Source organism: Athene cunicularia (genome assembly GCF_003259725.1).
Source record: "Athene cunicularia isolate RWA chromosome 19 unlocalized genomic scaffold, athCun1 chr19_part1, whole genome shotgun sequence".
NCBI lineage: Eukaryota > Metazoa > Chordata > Aves > Strigiformes > Strigidae > Athene > Athene cunicularia.
Window position 1 is genome coordinate 7,379,606 of NW_020799124.1, and position 17,500 is coordinate 7,397,105.

At 44.6% G+C, this 17,500-nt stretch overlaps 2 protein-coding genes across 7 annotated transcripts; one reads left to right on the forward strand and one right to left on the reverse strand.

Annotated features, from left to right (window-relative positions):
• Positions 1–177: 177 nt before the first annotated feature.
• Positions 178–1,544, forward strand: POLR2J (RNA polymerase II subunit J; the record flags this gene model as incomplete). The annotated part of the gene is made up of 2 exons (XM_026861861.1): positions 178–411; positions 1,042–1,544. Coding segments are annotated over 2 exons (270 nt in total), but the record flags the coding sequence as incomplete, so codon positions are not given.
• On the reverse strand, positions 1,176–17,485 carry LRWD1 (leucine rich repeats and WD repeat domain containing 1). Of its 6 annotated transcripts, none has more exons than XM_026861432.1 (17): positions 17,129–17,485; positions 15,938–16,097; positions 15,612–15,758; positions 13,212–13,446; positions 12,095–12,214; positions 10,457–10,609; positions 9,580–9,720; positions 8,609–8,935; positions 7,883–8,009; positions 7,530–7,639; positions 6,856–7,063; positions 5,260–5,332; positions 5,023–5,163; positions 4,284–4,381; positions 3,551–3,712; positions 2,711–2,835; positions 1,176–1,829 (listed from the first exon to the last, which is right to left on the reverse strand). In XM_026861432.1, exons 3-17 carry the CDS (start codon positions 15,689–15,691, stop codon positions 1,689–1,691), a joined length of 2,241 nt encoding a protein of 746 aa, XP_026717233.1. In that variant the 5' UTR covers positions 15,692–15,758; positions 15,938–16,097; positions 17,129–17,485; the 3' UTR covers positions 1,176–1,688. The 6 variants fall into 6 exon arrangements, with proteins under 6 accessions (XP_026717233.1, XP_026717230.1, XP_026717232.1 ...); XM_026861429.1 differs by having other exon boundaries at positions 16,046–16,226; XM_026861431.1 differs by lacking the exons at positions 15,938–16,097; positions 17,129–17,485 and adding exons at positions 16,134–16,226; positions 16,464–17,113.
• Between the last annotated feature and the right edge of the window lie 15 nt (positions 17,486–17,500).

Genomic DNA, 17,500 nt, shown 5'->3' on the forward strand with positions numbered 1-17,500 from the left:
ATAAGAGACAGGTGATAGATGTTGTCACGTCCGGCCAAATCAACTCTCCCTTTAAAAAGTTGTGAGAATAACCTCCCCGAACACACACCTAATGCTCTTGTTTGAAAGACATTGGGAAAGCTTGTCAGAAACCCGTCTTTTTAATGATTTTTTTTTCTTTTTTAAAATATATATTTAAAAAAAAAAGCACGTGTATTTGTGTTGCGTGGTTGTTCAGTGCTGCTTTTCTGTTGCAGGCAGTTACTGAAAGACCCCCAGGTGTTATTTGCGGGGTACAAGGTCCCACACCCATTGGAACACAAAATTATCATCCGAGTCCAGACCACCCCTGATTACAGCCCCCAGGAAGCTTTCACCAACGCCATCACGGATTTGATCAGTGAGCTCTCCCTCCTGGAAGAGAGGTTCAGGGTAAGTGTTTCTTCTTTCTTTAAAGTATTTGAGCTTCTTGCAATTGAAAGTGAAACAAAGAGAGGGGTAGTGTATCCTAGAGCTGCTCTTTTAGGTCAATAAATTAATCAAAGCCACACAGCTTTGCGTTACTTGGCTGCTTTCGAGGGTTATGTGTGTGCCCAGGGTTCAGTGGGTGCTCTGTAATTCCCTAGGTGGTTGCCTTTGGTTCTCTCAGAGTCTTATTCTATTCTTCCAAGTGTCTTTCTGTTTGCATGGGGTTTTTTTACATATGCCAAAACTCCAGGACAGTATTTCCAACCACTTCTCATCGCTTCTGCTCAACTGTATGATTGTGTTTAGCCCCTGACTTTTGAGAGTTTATCTGTCCAAAACGTTTTTCAGACAAACCCAGGGGGGCCATGAATAGGATACTCTGTAGTGTTCTCTGATGTGCCGGTAAAAGGTAACAGTGAACCAATTTTGTAAATGTGTTTCAACATTAAGTGTTGTTTTTCTGGATGGTGTAAGGATTTCCACTGATCGTTTGTGGTGGTTCTTGTGTTTCATAGAAGACTTGTTACAAATGTTTAGCTTCCTCTGGCTCTGTAACAGTTCTTGTCTTAGTGTATCTATTTTTGTGTTTTACAGGTTGCTATTAAAGACAAACAAGAAGGAGTGGAGTAAAATCACCCCCTTTAGAGTGGACTGTACTTCTGAGCAGAATGATGCATCTGTTAGTTGAATGCTATATTTGAACCTCCATTCATGGCAAATATCCCCCCCCCCCCTTATCCCACTTATGATGTTTAGTTAATTTTTGACAGCAGTGGTGATATGCTGAGGGGCAGTTTTTTATAGCAGACTTGCCAAGAGATTTATCTCGATTTGATGGATAAGTCATTAAAACAATCTCTGCTGTTCTAACTGGAGCCTTAATGCAAATATTTGTACTAGGCTGTTGGTGAGTTTGTTGTGAGTGTACTTCCAGCATGAGAAGCTGCTGAGTGACAGCAGTAGATGAAGTCTCTGCTTTTCCTTTTCAAAAAGTCCAGCACTGCCAACTGTACCAGTATTTTGTTTTATTAAGTGTCATTTCTATAAAACAAATGCACAAACTGTGAAAACTTACAGTAAAAGAAACCAGATGTTTACAATGACTTGGTGAGTTTCACAAACTTTTACCTTTTTTTTTCTAGATCAGCTATTATGTGCAAGAGAAAACTTAATGGTTAGATGGGTAACGGTCACTAATACTGCACTGTTTCAAAGCATGGGAATGAAACTGTTACAAGGGACTATGACTTCTTCCAAATGGCTGTTACGTTCACACTAGTTAGAACGACAAGGTAAGTAAAAGCAGGGTCTGATACCACATTGTTTATTAGGACTTCAGTCAGGTGCTCCTTGTTTGCTTGAAGCTCCGGCCACTTGAGAATCTATGAGGAGAACAGAGATTAGGTAGGAAAGGAACAGTGGTATTGTCTCTGAAAGTGGAAGGTTATTAATTATGGCAAGGCCTGGTTTGATGACTGGGTTTCTGTGGAAGCTGCTTCCCTTCCCACCTGGGGAAGGTGAACAGGAAGGTTCTTCCTGCTGTGGAGGGAGGTGGTGCAGCTCTGGCACTCCTCCCAGAGGGGAGAGCAGGGTTTGACCAGAGGCTTGATCAGAAAGGAGGATGTGAAAGCAGCTGGAACTGAGCGTCGATTTGGGCACTGTGCTTGCAAAAACTTCACAGAACATGAGGCTGTGCCATACCTATGTATAATGATAGCTCCAGGCCAGGCTCTGCAGCGAGCCTTTGAATGTGTACACCTTCACCCTCCTGGGGAGCAGTAACTGCCCAGAAGAGGACTGTCTCCAGAGGCCAGGGAAATACCAAGCAGAAAAAGGGGGGCGTGAGCATATGGAAGCAGTGAGCCCTTTACTGCGTGCAGTTCTGCCAGGACACAGCCACTCTGCCTTCCCTGGGCTTGTCAGGGAAATGGTGCCTGGATGTGGGTGGTGTTGGGCTCTCCAGTTCAACCACTTAATTTTTTTACTGAGGGCCCTTCTTCTAGGAAAAGTTGCCGAGCTGCAGAACGCAGGAGCCAAGAGACCTGCTTTACAGCTCCTAATTCCTGTCACAGTTGTGTCTGTGTGAGATTTGAAAGATGGCCTTGGTTGTGCTCTGTGGCAAGGATTGCTTTTAACTGCTTCTGAGTGTTAGGTACAGGAAACACGAGGCTTGTTCTGGTGTAAGTATGTCAGGAGCCTCGGGACAGCTGCACCAGGGCAGAAGGGAGGCCCAGCTCAGCCTCAGAGGGTAAAGGAGACCCACCTGTGAGGGAGGGATCCTCTTGTCTGAGCGTTTTCCCTTTGCAGAGCTCCATGCTGTGGTGTAGTTTGAGAGGTTGTACATCCACACGCTTCCCTTCTCATCACCGCAGAACACGTACTCTTTTGCTGTAAGACCAAAAGAAGGTGGAAAACCAGTGTGGAACTGGGCATCTCCTCCTCTAGACCAGAGCTCAAGACACTGCTGTAGGATCACAGGGGAGGATGTCACACTCCAGCAAAATTACATTTCCAGCACAAATACATTAATCTACCTTGCTCTGAAAAAAGTAAATTCATTTAAAGCTAAATCAGCTGACTTACTCTAGGTACATAAAAGTCAGTGGATGTTTTGGTATTCTGACTTTTTGGTTTTGGAAAGTGGCAATCACATCAGGTTTGTCTATTCCTTGTCAGTATTAAAAGCCAGCTTCCCTGTGTGTGGAATTCCTACCCCTTACTTCAGAGGCACTGAGCATTAAAATGGCTCCAGAAAAGCTGCAGGGCCCAGCCACCAGCTGTGTGTGCTTTGAAGACCTGTACAAGGAAGACCATATGTCGGCCCTGTACAGTCAGTCGGTGTAAGGCTGTAAGCCTGAGCTGTTCCCTGAATGTATAGGACACGGTATAGCAGTAATTATTTATTATTTTTATTATATACATGTCATGCTGTGCTGGAGCTGCAGTGCAGTGAGGCGAGGGCTCTGTTGCTTGCAGAGGGGAGGCCAGACATGCTCTCTGAGGGTGACTGAAATCCAGGCCCCTGCCTCGATTTCACAACCCTTCCCAGTAAATCTTGCGCTGTACAACCTTGCTGCTTGCCCTGCAGAAGGGTGGTGCCTACCTGGGCAGGTGCTGAGCGTCAGGTAGGACAGGTCTGTTGTGGACCACTCCAGCTCAGCGAGAATAACTGCACCCACTGTTCGCTGGCATCCCTTCCCCTTTGTGTCAAAAGACCGACTCCAGCTCCACAAGTATATGCATCCCAGTTTAGAGCTCTTGGAAACTAGGGAAGAAAAAGACAGGAGAGGCTGTCAGTGGCTGAGAAGTAAAATGCCTGAAGACAAAGGCTGCCCTTGGGTGGTCCATCCAGAAGGTGGCTTTTAATCTGGTGTGGGACCTGATACCAGCAGCAACTGTTTCTACTTCCTTTACCTTGTTTCAGGGTAACTAAAGGCTGCAGAGGGATTTTTCAGTCCCATGCTTATGTTCCTGAACTGTAAAACAAGCATTTGGAAAGACAGAGCCCATGCTTTAAGCATTCCCCCAGATGTAGGAACCCCCATCTCCCCTGAAAAAAAAGTGCTGCCATCAGCCTGTGAGCAGAAAGGACCTCTCTCCTCTCGGGGGTAGGTCTGCCTGCTTTCCAGCCCTGCTCTGACATAGGTTTGAACCTCTAGCCACATTATAGGGAATGATAAGTGACCCTGGGAGACAACTCCATTCTGTGTAGCCCCCAAAAATCTAAAGAAGAGGTAGTCACGCTCCATTCAGTCCCTCTGCTCATCATGCTGGCTGCAGCCTGCCACAGGCTGAGGTGCCTGACTTTCTGATTGAGCTGTTTTATTCATACTCACCAACAACATCATTATTCAGAAAAGCCACACCGTCGACCCTGTGAGATGTTGTCATGCCTCCATCATCATCAGGGAACTGGAATAGGACTTCAAAAGGCCTAAAGGAAGGGTGAAACGAGTCAAGTCCTGAATGGGCAGCAGTGGAAGGGTACTCAGGTACAGAACCCAGAAGGAAATTCATGAACTCCTGCTTGAACTTACACTTTTGGCCACCCGTGTTTATTAATACAGCAGAAGCCCATTTACTTAAGAGACTGATGGTTTACTTCATCTCTTTTTCTAGACATCAGATTAGTATGTCAGCAGGGCATGACTTCACTTGCTTCTTTCTTGTAATTTTTTTCTGTGCTCCCAGAGAGTGCCAGTTTACTGGGTAACCTCACGTACCAGAAGCAGGGTAGGCCTTGCTGTGACGCTTAACCTCGATCCTATAATTTATACTTCGTTGCACTATTTCAAGGTGATACACCATTAAGTTTTAAGGTATTGTATTACACTCATGTCAGCCTACAACACTTGTAGGCTGGAGCATCAATACGAGCTCAGGGATGCTAGCTTTGATCACTCCTTTAGTGCTACACTGGTATTTTTTCTTACCACTATGAGAAGTACATTTTAAGTTTGGTAGGACATACTGCTTTTCTTGCTCAGACCTCCTCTGTTAGCAATAAAGCCCTGCCTAGGACTACCTCTTCTTGTTATGGAAAACAAATGGATGCTCCCAGCTTTTGGTTCTCACCTGCTTTTTTGTTCCTTATCCAGTTTTATATTCCAGGCAAAGCAGCCGCTTTCACAGCCAGCCAGCAGGTACTGATCTGGGCAGGTGGGGACCAGCTCAATCCGTAAGGGAATAGAGAGAGCTTCCAGCAGCAGCAGCTGGCTGCAAGAGAAAAAAAGAGAATAAGCAGTTAAGTGGTGCTGTGACATGATAGATACAGGCTCCTGGACTGGCCACATCTGGCTTTTGACCCTTTACCTTGCTTTGAAATTGTAGTCACAGTCTGGAATCCCAATATCCCAGAGTGCAATTCGCTTGTCATAGGATGCAGCTGTGGGACACAGAAGAGAAGCAGGTAGTGACACCACTGCTTATTTAGCTTTTCTCATGCTAGCTGGCAATTCTACCTGTGTGACACACTGTAACATTCTAAGCCTGTGGCATCAGAGAGCTCATTAAAGCACAGCAACAATCACCGAGGCTCCTGGCTCAACACCACTTCACAGACATTGTCAAACATGCAGTAATTTGCATTCTTATCCTGTGCTCTAAGAAGAGCAGATAAAAGAAAGTTTGTTTCCTGGTGTCCATTACGAAGTTGTGGCTTCACAAGGTCATTAGTTAGTGCCCCTCTGAAGTCATGTTTCTGGTCATGGGTTCTAATGGAATCTAAAGTGCAAGCTCCAACCTCTACTCTCAGGCAGATGTCAATTTATTCCACATATCACCTCTTACTGTCTTCACATCCACAGCAGCTCCTGTTGGAAAAGTCAGGCACTGGCATAAAGTGTGAAAGATACTTAATATCTTTGTCACCAAGCTGACATACTGATAGCAGAAACAATCCGAATAGATTACTCAGAGTAATCTGGATCCTAATCAGGTGGCATCCCTCAAACTCAAGAGTAAACGGCTTAGTGTCCAGTCGCCAGACAGGCATGCAGAGACTCTCACTTCATTACTATAAATTTTTCTATGCAATATGAGCCTTGCTGTTCACGGTACTATATGGATGTGCTATCAACCTCCCTATCCCTTTAGGCTTCTGCCTTTTGCACTTTGAGCTTCTTCTTGAAAGGTATCCACTACAGATATCCCTATTTTAAAACAATCCCACTTTTAATGGTTCAGGTAGCACTCTAACCACTCTAATTGGAGGCAAGAGAAACAATGGGCTGTGGGGTGCAGGTGTGGTCTGAATGGCTCTGTAACAGGGTACTTTACAGGCCTGATAATGCAGCTGCAATTTGTAATATGATGGTTCGTTTCCTACCAGTCCCCAGGCCTCAGGCTCTGTGGGCCCTACTGTGGCAAAGCTCTCTTCTACAGCGGGACCTGAATAAAGATTTCTGAGGAGGCACAGAACTCAAAAAAAAGTTCATTTATTCAAAAGCAATTAAGTGCATAATTTTGCTCAGTGGAAAAAATGAAATCCAGCAGCCCATAATACGCTGCACTACCCCCGCTGCCACGCTTGGCGAGAGCCCTAACGGCTGGCTGCCCCACCCCAGCAGGCTGCTCTGGCTACCATTCTTCTTACTCATCCCTGCAGAACGGATCCACTACCAGGTTTGTTTGTGGCTAATGGGTGTGACAGCTACCCTGAGAACTACCAAGAGAGAAACAAGAGCTGCTGCACCTAGCTAAAGAGTCGGGCTCTGGCTGAAACAATTCGTACCTTCTGTAGGTTACTGCCATGTGAGACTAACAGTGCTCTCTCCCTAACGTCTGTCTGTGGTTTCTGTACGTGCGTGTGGTCCCTGCCTGCACTGGTGACAGTTCCCCTTATTCAGGAAGCCCAGCCTTTTCCACGTTAGGTACTAAAGCTAAAGTGATTCTGAACCAGAGACTTACTGAAGAGGTGAGTTTCTCGAGTTGGGCTGAAGCAGACAGTAGCAATGGGCTTTTTATGAGCTTTTATCTCTCCGTAGCAGAAGTCTGCTGCCACATGAATCAGTTTAACAATCCCTCTCCTCCCAGCAGCTGCCAAGATATTATGACATTTTTTCTGACTGTCACCAACCACCATTGTGAGAGTTGTCCATGCAACACTGAAAAACTCCTAGGACAGAAAGAAAACAAGAATCCAGTGTGAAAGAGAACAGCCAGCAGGACGGCTGTTTGCTCAGAGATAAGACAACTATCACAAGAGGTATCCAGGTGAAGCGACATGACTATCTGAGGCAGAGCATCGAATCTCAAAACAACCCTCAGGAGAACAGAAACTATCAAAACAGGATGTTTGTTCCTCTAGGCCACCAAGCAGTCTTAGCAGCCTGGATACACATCTGTATGCCTGTGTGAGAAGAGGCAGACTAATCTTTTAAAAACTCATCAAAATGTAAAACCAAACCAGGCTAAAAGGATAAGCAAGAAATGTTTATTATCTACATTCTTTTAAGACCTGTTCATGCTAATGCTTGAAACCCTTTCAGAACTCTTTGTAATATATATTATGTATACATGTATGCAATTATAACGGGTTGTGGTATTTCCATTCGGTGCTTACCCTCCCAATTGCAACCTACCTCTGTAGCCACCTTATACTTTTTCAGCACCGTCCCTGTCTCACAATCAATCAGACACACAGATTCTCCTCCACATGTTGCCACAGTTCTGGAGGAGCTCACAATGGGATCTGAAAGATGAAAAGAATAGGTGAAAAGTTCCCAGGTTCACGGATAACGTGTGAAGACTGCAGCTTATCACTGCCTGGTGCTCTCCCAGTCTCCTGTTTTCAAAGTCAAAGAAATATGTAAGCAAGTCTCTTCCTGACAACGGAGACTACAGCTTGAAGGAGCAGGGGTCTAACGCATGGAGTCCGCTGGGATTCCAGAGCCAGGTGGTTCTGGGAATCCTGCAAACCTCTTTAAGAGCTCACCTTTCCTGGCTCCACAGTCTAGCAATGGCTCGAAGACACAGGACCAGAGCTGCGTTTTAAAATCCTCGCGGCTGTTGCCTTTACTGTGACACTGAAGAAAATGCAATGGCTCTGCACTGACATCCTCCTACAATAAACCATCCACATTTAGAAAATTCATTCCCCTGACAGCAGTTTGCCTGTGATTGCCTTGACAGAACCCTCTACTGAACACAGCAGTCTGAATTAAACTGAAGTAATTTTCAGCCCTTCTGTGCTACAGAGAACAGGAGACTGACGTGTCACCAGTGCTCAAGACTCCTAAACCAGCAGGCCCCAGCAGTGAACCCCATTTCCTGCTGCAGAGAAATGTGAAAAACCCTTTAGATTCCCACTGGTCTGAGCTGAGGGGGAAACACCTTTCCCCATGCAGCCATCAGTTTGACCTGAGAGCAAGTCATGCCAGTCCCATTTCTAAGAATAGGCTTTCAGTGCACCACCTCAGAGCGCTGGTCCATCCATCCCCTGCAGGGGATTCACTTCTCCAGGGGGGGGGAGGGCTTCCCTGATGCCTCTGAGAGATTTAAAACAACAACAAAAAAAACACAAAAACAAAAACCGTAACTCACAATATATCTGGCCAATTACGAGCTCCAAGCTGTGTAGAGCTCTGATGAAATCTGAATGCGGCTCCTCCCACTAAACCAAGAGGCCAAAAGCCAGTCCCAGGGGGGCTGATGAACATACCTTGCCCTTGGAGTTCTTCACTGGGGTCAAGCTAACAACTCCATTCTCCTGCTCTTGGCTTTTCTGTTCCCCTGTCAGCTGGCTGGATCTTCTGTTGCTTTGCCCCTTGGGACACTGCTCTCCATTCTTATCTGTACCTTCAGCTGCCTCCTCAGGGGTTGCCTCTTTGGCTGGCTCCTTCGATGTTCTTGGTTCACCCTGCACACGACTAGACTTTCTGGGATTAACTACAGCCTCCTCCTTGGTGTTTGCCTTGGACTTGGACCTCTTGTTTCCAGAGCCTGCTTTTGAATTATTTCTTTTCCTCTTGCCGGGCGTTACTGTGACCTATAAAGCATACTGTCAGTTTCTGCAGAAGGTTTCTAGCTTCCCCGAGATGTGCAAATCATTTGTAAATCAGAGAGATTAATTATTCAAATGCAAATACCATCCCACGGTTACAGACTGGGTTCCAAGAATCAGACAGCCCAGAGCTGCAGAGTTCCTAGAGGCAGAAGCTAATGAAAATCACACAGCCAGCTTCATTTTCATCTCCCTTTCCTTGTCCCAGTTATTTGTGATTTACATATGATGTGAAAAAACAGATCTGGCCCATGGACTGAGGGGGTTCAGTCCGCAGCCATCTCAGAGAAGGCAAGTGCCATCAGTCTGGCCATGCATCAGCCCAGTTCTCTCATTAAAAACTATCCCTTCCTCAAAGGAGAGGTGGAGTCAGTAGGACAATACTCATGAAATCTTTTGAGTCTCCTATGAGAATGGAAGCTCTCTCCTCCTGGAGAACAACTCAGCCTTCACATCGCTGGGAAAGCTTCAATCTGGCCATAAAGAACAAGCCTTGGCTGCTGAATACAGGCTGGAGTCTGAGACTGCCCCTACAGGGACCAAGAGGGTCATAAATGTAAACTGACAAGTGCTACTGGATTCTAAGAAATAAAAAGGACATTGTTAGCGTAACTGGAAAAATCACCTACCTGATTCACATCCTCTGCAGCTTCCCTGGGGCTTTCTGTACTTTCTTCCTCACTCTCATCCATCTTCTCCTCTGGTTCAGGATCTGTATTTAACTCCAGACCAAGCGAGTACGCCAGAAACTCTTCCGCAATCATTTTCACCTTAGAAGCAATATGTGGATATGTTAAAAAAAACAAAAGACAAAAAGTGACAGCAGTCAAACTCTGATGTGTAACGACAAGAGCTGCTTTGCTGAGTTTTTAATATCTGCCTCCACTGTTCTAGGTGAATTTCACAAATGATGGAGTCCTCAGCTGACAGATTGGCAGGCCAAGTCCTCTGCTGACATTACATGACCCAAGAACTTCATTCTGTGGTGTGGGTACACATTTGTACCCACATTCGTGGGTACACATTTGCAAAAACAACAGCACAGCAATGCAACAAGATAAAAGAGAGATGGAAGCCTCAATCGTATGTATGTACATACCATTAAAACATACATTACAAACTAAATGCTATCTTTCCCCACTGGGAGTAACTGTCTATCTTTTCTACTTTCATACAGCTTCCATCAAGACTAAAGGTTCCATTAGTTATTTGCAAATAATTAAGCACTAAGGATACTGTAGTCTTGTTAATTAATATATCATTCCTGCTTATGAATTAAAAAAACAATGTTTAATGGCAGTCATGCAACTTCATGCACATTTAGTCCTGGTACTTCTGTAACTGCTTAAAAAGCAGTGAAGAAAACCAGAGAAAGTGATATCACCTGCTTGCAAGAGCCCCGATACCCTGAACACAAATCTATAGAGTATTTTAATCAGATTTGTTCAGAATCAGGCTGCAGAGTCCCTGCCTGAAGAGCAGAAGGGTAAGTGAAATGTAACCTACCCGCCAGCGGGTGAATTCACTGAGTGAGCTGGGTCCATATACTACATTGGTTTGTACTGACTTCAGGAACTTTTTCTTGATGGACTTCACTTGCTCAGCTGTGTATTTCTCAGGAAGTTGGTCACGGAAGAATTTTTCCCAGTGAGCGGTAACCTAGGCAGAAAGACTGACTTTATTCAACACAATACTACAGAAAACCAAAGCAGAAAAGCACAAGGGTACTTGTGAAAACACTTAAGAAGTTGCCAACCCTGAGGCTCTGTTAGCTACGTGATGGCACTGCTTCCATTTATTTTATCAGCGTTCAAACCATGACTTCAGCTAACAAGAAACCCAGTTCCTCTGAACCAAGCCTAAGTGAGTGCGGCTAAGCAGATATCAAAGCAATGTCTGATTTCATGCCTCTGGATCCGTAACAAATAGTCTTAAGGAGTCTTAAACTTGTGCCCTACTAACACTGAGTACCTGACAAGTAACTAATTTATTATAACAGGCATGTATTATAACCGGGATGTTTGAGTTTTCTTGTAGTTCCAGTGCATGTGTTAGCAGGACTGGTGTGCATACCTTGGCTCCAAAAGGCTTCTGAACTACAGGCACAGTCACACAGATGCTCACCTATCAGCACAGTTTCCCATCTGAAAGTTTCTGGCAGGTAGTAACACATCCGGAAGTGTTTGGACCCAACAGACATTGGAAATTTAGACACAGTGGTAAGAACTGGGCAGCCAGGTACAAAGCAATACCATCAGGGAAAGGGATCTGGGCCACAGATACCAGCACAAAGTGAACAGCGTGGGGGGAGTATTTGGTGTCTGGTTAAGCAGCCAACCATGCCCAGTAGCCTGGAAGATAAGAGGCTGAGCAGCCTTCACCAAGACCCTCTGAAGTACAAGGTGCTACACAGATAACAACACAACAGATACACAACACACAGATAACAGCACAACAAGCCATCCCAGTCTTCAGTATTTGATCTCTCCACCACTGCTACAAAGAAGGAATTAACAAGATCAACTATCTAGAATACAAACAGTAAGAGCAGTACTGCACAAAAAAAACCCCTTTTCACAACAGAACAATGATTTTGCTCAAGATCACAACATGCTTTGTGGGGAGAATCTGTCAGCAACTAAACTGTGTACATAAATGAGTGAAAATAACATGCACAACTGAAGAAGAAAGAACTAATCCTTGTTCCTGGTGTATGCTGGAAAAAGCAAGATTATCCCCAGCTTGTTTTGTGCTCCCCACTCCTGCAGCCAGGACAATAATGTAAATTAGATGGGGAGGTGTATGCAGCTGTTATGTCAGCACCAAGCTTCTCCCGTTTTTGAATGATGATCGGAGTGACCTGGAAACTAGAGGGTCAGACACAAATCTTGCTGACCCTGCTCCTGTGATTTAAAGTGAAGGCAGAAGTTGGCTACACAGAACAGGTAGAGCAAATGCAAGCAGTGACCAGAGAAAGCAGCAGTAAGACATTTACTGGGTGGACCATACCGTGGGCTGTGCTCAGATCATACCAGAATTATTGTTAACCAGTTGATGCTTGTTTGTAACTCTGTCATTAAACCAAGCACAGTATTTAGTTACTTCTGAGGTTTTCAGAGATTAAGAAATTATTACATGTCTTACCTTGCTGGTCAGCTTACGACTGTTGACACGCCTCACATGATTAGCCAGTTTGGTTATATCCTTGCCATTGAGTAGCCGAAGATTTTGCAAAAGAAACATTACTTTATAGTCATCATTGAGCTAGAAAGAGAAGACATCAGAGTTACAAAAACTGTACACATGTTACTTGCTTCAGCTTTAGTCCTTTATTAAATACAGCCAAGGATAAGAATAATATATTTAGTCAGGGAAGGCCATTTCATAAAATCTTCTCAGCGTTCCTGACTTGAATATCACCTTTTAGTTGTAAATTAACATTCTCCTATGAGTTAGGTTCTTAAAACTGTAGACAAAAGACCTGCCTCACACTTATGCAGTACTAACATCCAACACAAGGTGGTGGCGGTGTAACCAAGGCTCCTCTGCTCCCACCTGAGCACAATGATGGGTGTGCTGTCCGCATCCTTTAACTCAAGAGTAAGCATCTAACACAGAGGCCTGCCCTGCCTACAGTAAACGTACACGAAGCAGAGATTCTTTGGGTCAGGTTCATTTTAGGCCAGTCCAGTTCCCCAATCCAGTTCCCCAAACAACCATACATATACTTCTGCCAGCAGCAAACTGGGGATGCTGATGGTGGCTGATGCCAGTTTAAAGCACAAGTAAAATTAGTGTTTTGGATGTTTATACTGTACAGTCAGCAGAGCCTCTTGGGAAAAGTCAGAAAACCTAAACTAGACTAATCACCAAGTTTAACCCCTCGTCAGAGGACCAAGTCTGCTTTTCAGAACACAAGGGGCACTAAAAGTAACATATAAAGAGGACATTTCTACACAGTCATGACTATTGTACACAAGTATGAGCATAAGATATCCTGCCTGATTAACTACACAAGATGGGACTCTGGCCCATCAGAAGTTCAAGATAACCAGATTTTAGTATCGGAGTGGTTTTGAGCAAGCCACTCTGCAGACTGGGAAACGGTGGCACAAACTGCTGAAGGGGCACAAAAGACGGGCTGCTTTCTCACATGTCCTAACACTTGCTGCCTAAGAACAATATGTAAAAACTAGGCATAACTGCTCTTTGGTTCCCCCTCCATTTAATGTTTCACTTGTAAGGATGGTAGGTAACTCACTGTCAAGTACACATTGTTCTCGTAGGTCAGCTCCTCGAGCAGAGGGAACTGTTTCAAAGCAGTTACATCTTCCAGTTTGTTGTTGTTGCAGTTTAGGACACGCAGATCCGGCAGGGTCAGACTGCTGGGAAATTTGTCCAGTAAATTATCAGAGAGATCTAATTTCTGCAGATGTCTCAGTCGGGAAAACAAACGCGGGTCTAGGTCTCCAGTCTTCAATTGCAGCTTGGACAGGCTGAAAACAAAAGAGAACATGAACCACCTGCAGTTCATTGTAAACACAAGCGCTGACTTTCACAGGATACAAGGTCCCACCTGGTGGCACCTCTCAGTCTAGCACAACTCACTGGGTAAATCTGACCAAACCTGCATTTTCTTGTCTGCAGCATTCTGGACTGCAAGAACACATACATGGAGAAGATGCTGTGTCTAAGCTAACAGACACCATCAGAGACTCAAGTCTACCAAAGCATTTGCAGTACAATTAATCTACAATCCAGATAAACCTCCTATGGGTAACAGAGCTGGCTGTGAGCTGTGAATCACTGGAAACATTCTTGTTTGTAGAAAAAATTACCACACCTCTAAAAATTTTGGTATTTTATTCCTTTGCAATGTAAATTCAACAAAACAAGCTGTGGCCATACAAGATACTTATTCACTAGACCATCAGTCTACCCTATGATGCACCAGATTTACTATTTCACTCATTTTTTAGAAATCACCATCTCACAACTGGTATCAGCATTGTAAGCCTACAGTGATTCCAAAAGGCTAGTCCTGTCCTCCCCCTCACTTCATGCTGACACTTGCACTCAGACTACGATGTGGCAAACTGGATCAGTTTGCTGATTTGACTCAAAACTTTTACTCTCTGCATTGGAAGTTAAGTTCAGGCCAAGTGCAGAGTAGGTCCTCAAATTGTTTGGCTGTTTACAAAGAACTAATTTCACAAAGAAGTGATTTTTCCATTTCTTTTACAGTGAATTTTGCTGCAAAAACTTCCAGTGGCAAATACAGAAATCTACCTAACAAAATCCCAAAGCTGCCACCAAAACAGAAGCTTTCAGTCCTGAAAGAGGAAGTGGTACAATATTTGTGAGGGGAGAAAAATATACTACTCCTCTGTAAGGAAGTGAAAACTGCATATTATAAGAAGGGTCATTTAGAATTGATTAGATCATTTAGCTGAGCTCCAAAGGGAGCTTTCTAGCCCTGACAGACAAGATCTCTTGAGGACACAAGCCTGAGTTTCTTTAACAAACAGAATCTCCATCTCTAATGATTAGTAGGTCTTGTAAATATAGATGAAGTGTGAATAAATGAGGTAAATAAAATCAGGAAGCAAGACCTTCACTTGTTATTTCAGAAACCTAAACAGCCAATCATATAAGAAAGGTTAAGCAGAATTCAGCTGGCTGCAAAACTGAGTGTGACTACTGTGTCATTTTGGGGAGAAACTCAACAGACTGTTCCCCAGACTTTCTGAAATATAACCCTTCAAAATCATGGTAGAAGCTGCATGGAAGAAGATACACTAGAAATTCACACACTCTAGAAATTCACTACTTCTAACACCGCAACATCACTCTGTTACCCAGATTACTGCAACCTATAATCTTCAGATAAACTTCTTTCTCTCTAAAAACAATTATTTTAGCACAAAACAAACTAAAAGAAGTAGCTTTCAAGAGTACATATGAAACCCAAAACACTTACATCAGCAACAAAAACAACAAATGTGCCAGCCAGAAATTGGCTAGCTGAGGCACTTGGATTGACCAGTTCTGGAATAGCGAAATTCCACTGTATTAAACATTTGGAAAGACACATATTTTCAGTGACCTTTACTAAGGATCTGAGCAACAAAACTGTTTTTAGTGGTTTCTAAGTGTGTCAGAGTTTATTCTCCCTTTCTGAAATGTTTGAGGTACTAACATAACTGGATTTAAAGGAGATGGAAAGTGATGGAGGGAGAGGAAAACGGAGGGGAAATAATGCCAAAAATATTTCAAAACCCCTCTAAAATCCAGGTCAGAAGAGATTCTCTTATTCACATTAAGCAACTGCTAGCAAAGACAGAAGTGTTTGAGGGTAGAGAGTATATCTTAGGGTTTAGAAATCAGGATCTGGCCTTAAGCAGTTCTACAAAAAGAAGATGGCAGCATATATACAATATAAATGGTGAAAAGAGGTGGCAACTGCTAATAACCTATCCAGTGAATGCAGTTCCACTAGTGCTCACTGATCCTGCATTGAGAAAGACATCTCCCACTCTGTGCTTTGTAACTGTCTCTTTTTTCAGTAAAAGAAAGACAGAAAGACAAAAAAGAAAGACAAAAAAAAGCATTGCCCAGCCTGAATTCAGCTGGAATTTTCCATGGGCTTGTCTGCACTTACTTCAGTGTCTCAATCTTTCGGAGCCTCGTAGATCTTGGAACTGCTCTTTCCAAAAGGAGTTCTGTAGTAATTTTGGACATTTTTAACCTCCACCCCTCTGCTGGAATCGCTAATCAGTCAGCTGTAGGATCTCTTCCTGTAACCTTCCTGGTAAAACAAACAGGAATAATAGGAAGTCCTTTCAACTGACTCCAAAAGGGGGAAGAAGTTATGAGGTTAGCTACTGATTTTGCTGCTGTGTTTAAAGTTGCCTTTCTCACATGGTTGAAATTAAGAGACTGTTATTATGCTGGGCACACACTTCCCGACATGCTGCCCCAACCCACCTCCAGAACAGCAGCGATACCTCCCTTGGCTATTAAAGCGAGACTTGCTGTAGATGAAAGCTGTCCACGGGGTGATAGCACGCAGGACTAGGACAGTCTCGCTATTACCTGTTTGTACCTCTCCTGAGCAACAGGGCTGTGCTCCAAGAACTCCGACATGCTTTCAAATAAACAGCAACAGTAAGAATAAATACACCTGTTCAGAACGTCTTCCTCCCAAGGAAATGACACAGTGCGCTCACTGGCCTGGCCAGATGGATAGACTCTTGGCTGACGACTTCTAAATTCCCTAAAATTTTGGAAAACTGAATTAATTACCAGAAATGTAAATACTCACCCATCAATATCATTTCCTCACAAAGAAAACAAAAATCGGCAACATTGTGACTGTTATTGGTAATTAAGAGATGTTTTCACGCATTGTTGTGGATAGGATAGTCCACGCACACACACGTACACTGATATTTAGAATAATAACAGCAATAGGGCCAAAGTAGCCTCATGAAATTACTGGTTCGTGGCTTACCGCTCTTTCTGTCACAGATTCCAAGAGAGGGAAATGAAAAAGTGCTCCAAGGCCAGGCTCACTACTGTCCTTTTATGTTAGTCTCACCACTGCCTAAACGCCACTCCAGTAAATCGTGAGGAACACGCAAAGCACTAAGCTGTCCTGAGGCTTGACTTCAGCACCATAACATGCCTACAGCACTGAGCAACAGGGCATTGCTTTGTTAACACCTGTAAATAAGAACAATCCTTTGTGTATGGAATATTTTATACTGGCATAAAGAACACTAAGCCTGAAGAGCAGTTCAAATAGCACATGTTCAGTATTTGATCCTTCAGGAGACAGAGCTGTCACTGAAAGCCAAACCACAGGATCAGGTGCTGAACCTAATAAACCTCCCTGAGTTCAGTATCTATAACAAAAATATGACACCAGTGCCTGTGGATGTTCCCATCACCCTGTTTTTGACCACACCAACACCTCAGATGCAGCTGTGTCCCCGTGACCTCACAGGAGCTGCGGGGGAGACCACGATAACACGGGCCCACCACCACCACATCATGAGCGACGCTGCAGAAGGCCCATTCCATTATCCTGTAGCCTGACGAACCCCGTAATCCAGGCTAACTGGGAACTGCCACCAGAAGCTGCCACCAACCCTCCTGCCCCACAGCCCGACCAACCTTTCGGGCTTGGCAGTCCTACAGCAGGGTGTCGATTCAGGCCTGACTAGCACAGCAGAGATTAAAAGGACTTTAGTTTAACTATTCTGCACCGACTGGACCACTGCTTCGGCTAAACCAAGGGGAGCCCGGCGCAACCAGCGCTGCGCACCGCCTGATGCCCGCTGCGCTACCGCTGCCATGCTGGGGATGACAACGACGACGATACCAGCCTGTTAGCCCATCCAGGGTCGGCCTCTCGGGTGAGAGGCGGCACCGGCGGCCCCGCAGAGGGCGGCAGCCCGGGGGCCGTGCCCGGACCGCAGGACACAGGCTGCTGGGCGCAGGCCGCGGCACCGACCGCGGGCCGGGCCGGCGGCCCTGTCTTCGCTA

Excerpts from the sequence above, each read along its gene's own strand:
- LRWD1 (XM_026861433.1), bottom strand. The coding sequence starts at position 15,691 with ATGTCCAAAATTACTACAGAACTCCTTTTGGAAAGAGCAGTTCCAAGA. Across the intron at positions 9,721-10,456 it reads GTGAATTCACCCGCTGGCGG|GTGAAAATGATTGCGGAAGA; the intron begins GTAGGTTACATT and ends ATTGCTTCTAAG. Across the intron at positions 8,936-9,579 it reads CTGCAGAGGATGTGAATCAG|GTCACAGTAACGCCCGGCAA; the intron begins GTAGGTGATTTT and ends TATGCTTTATAG.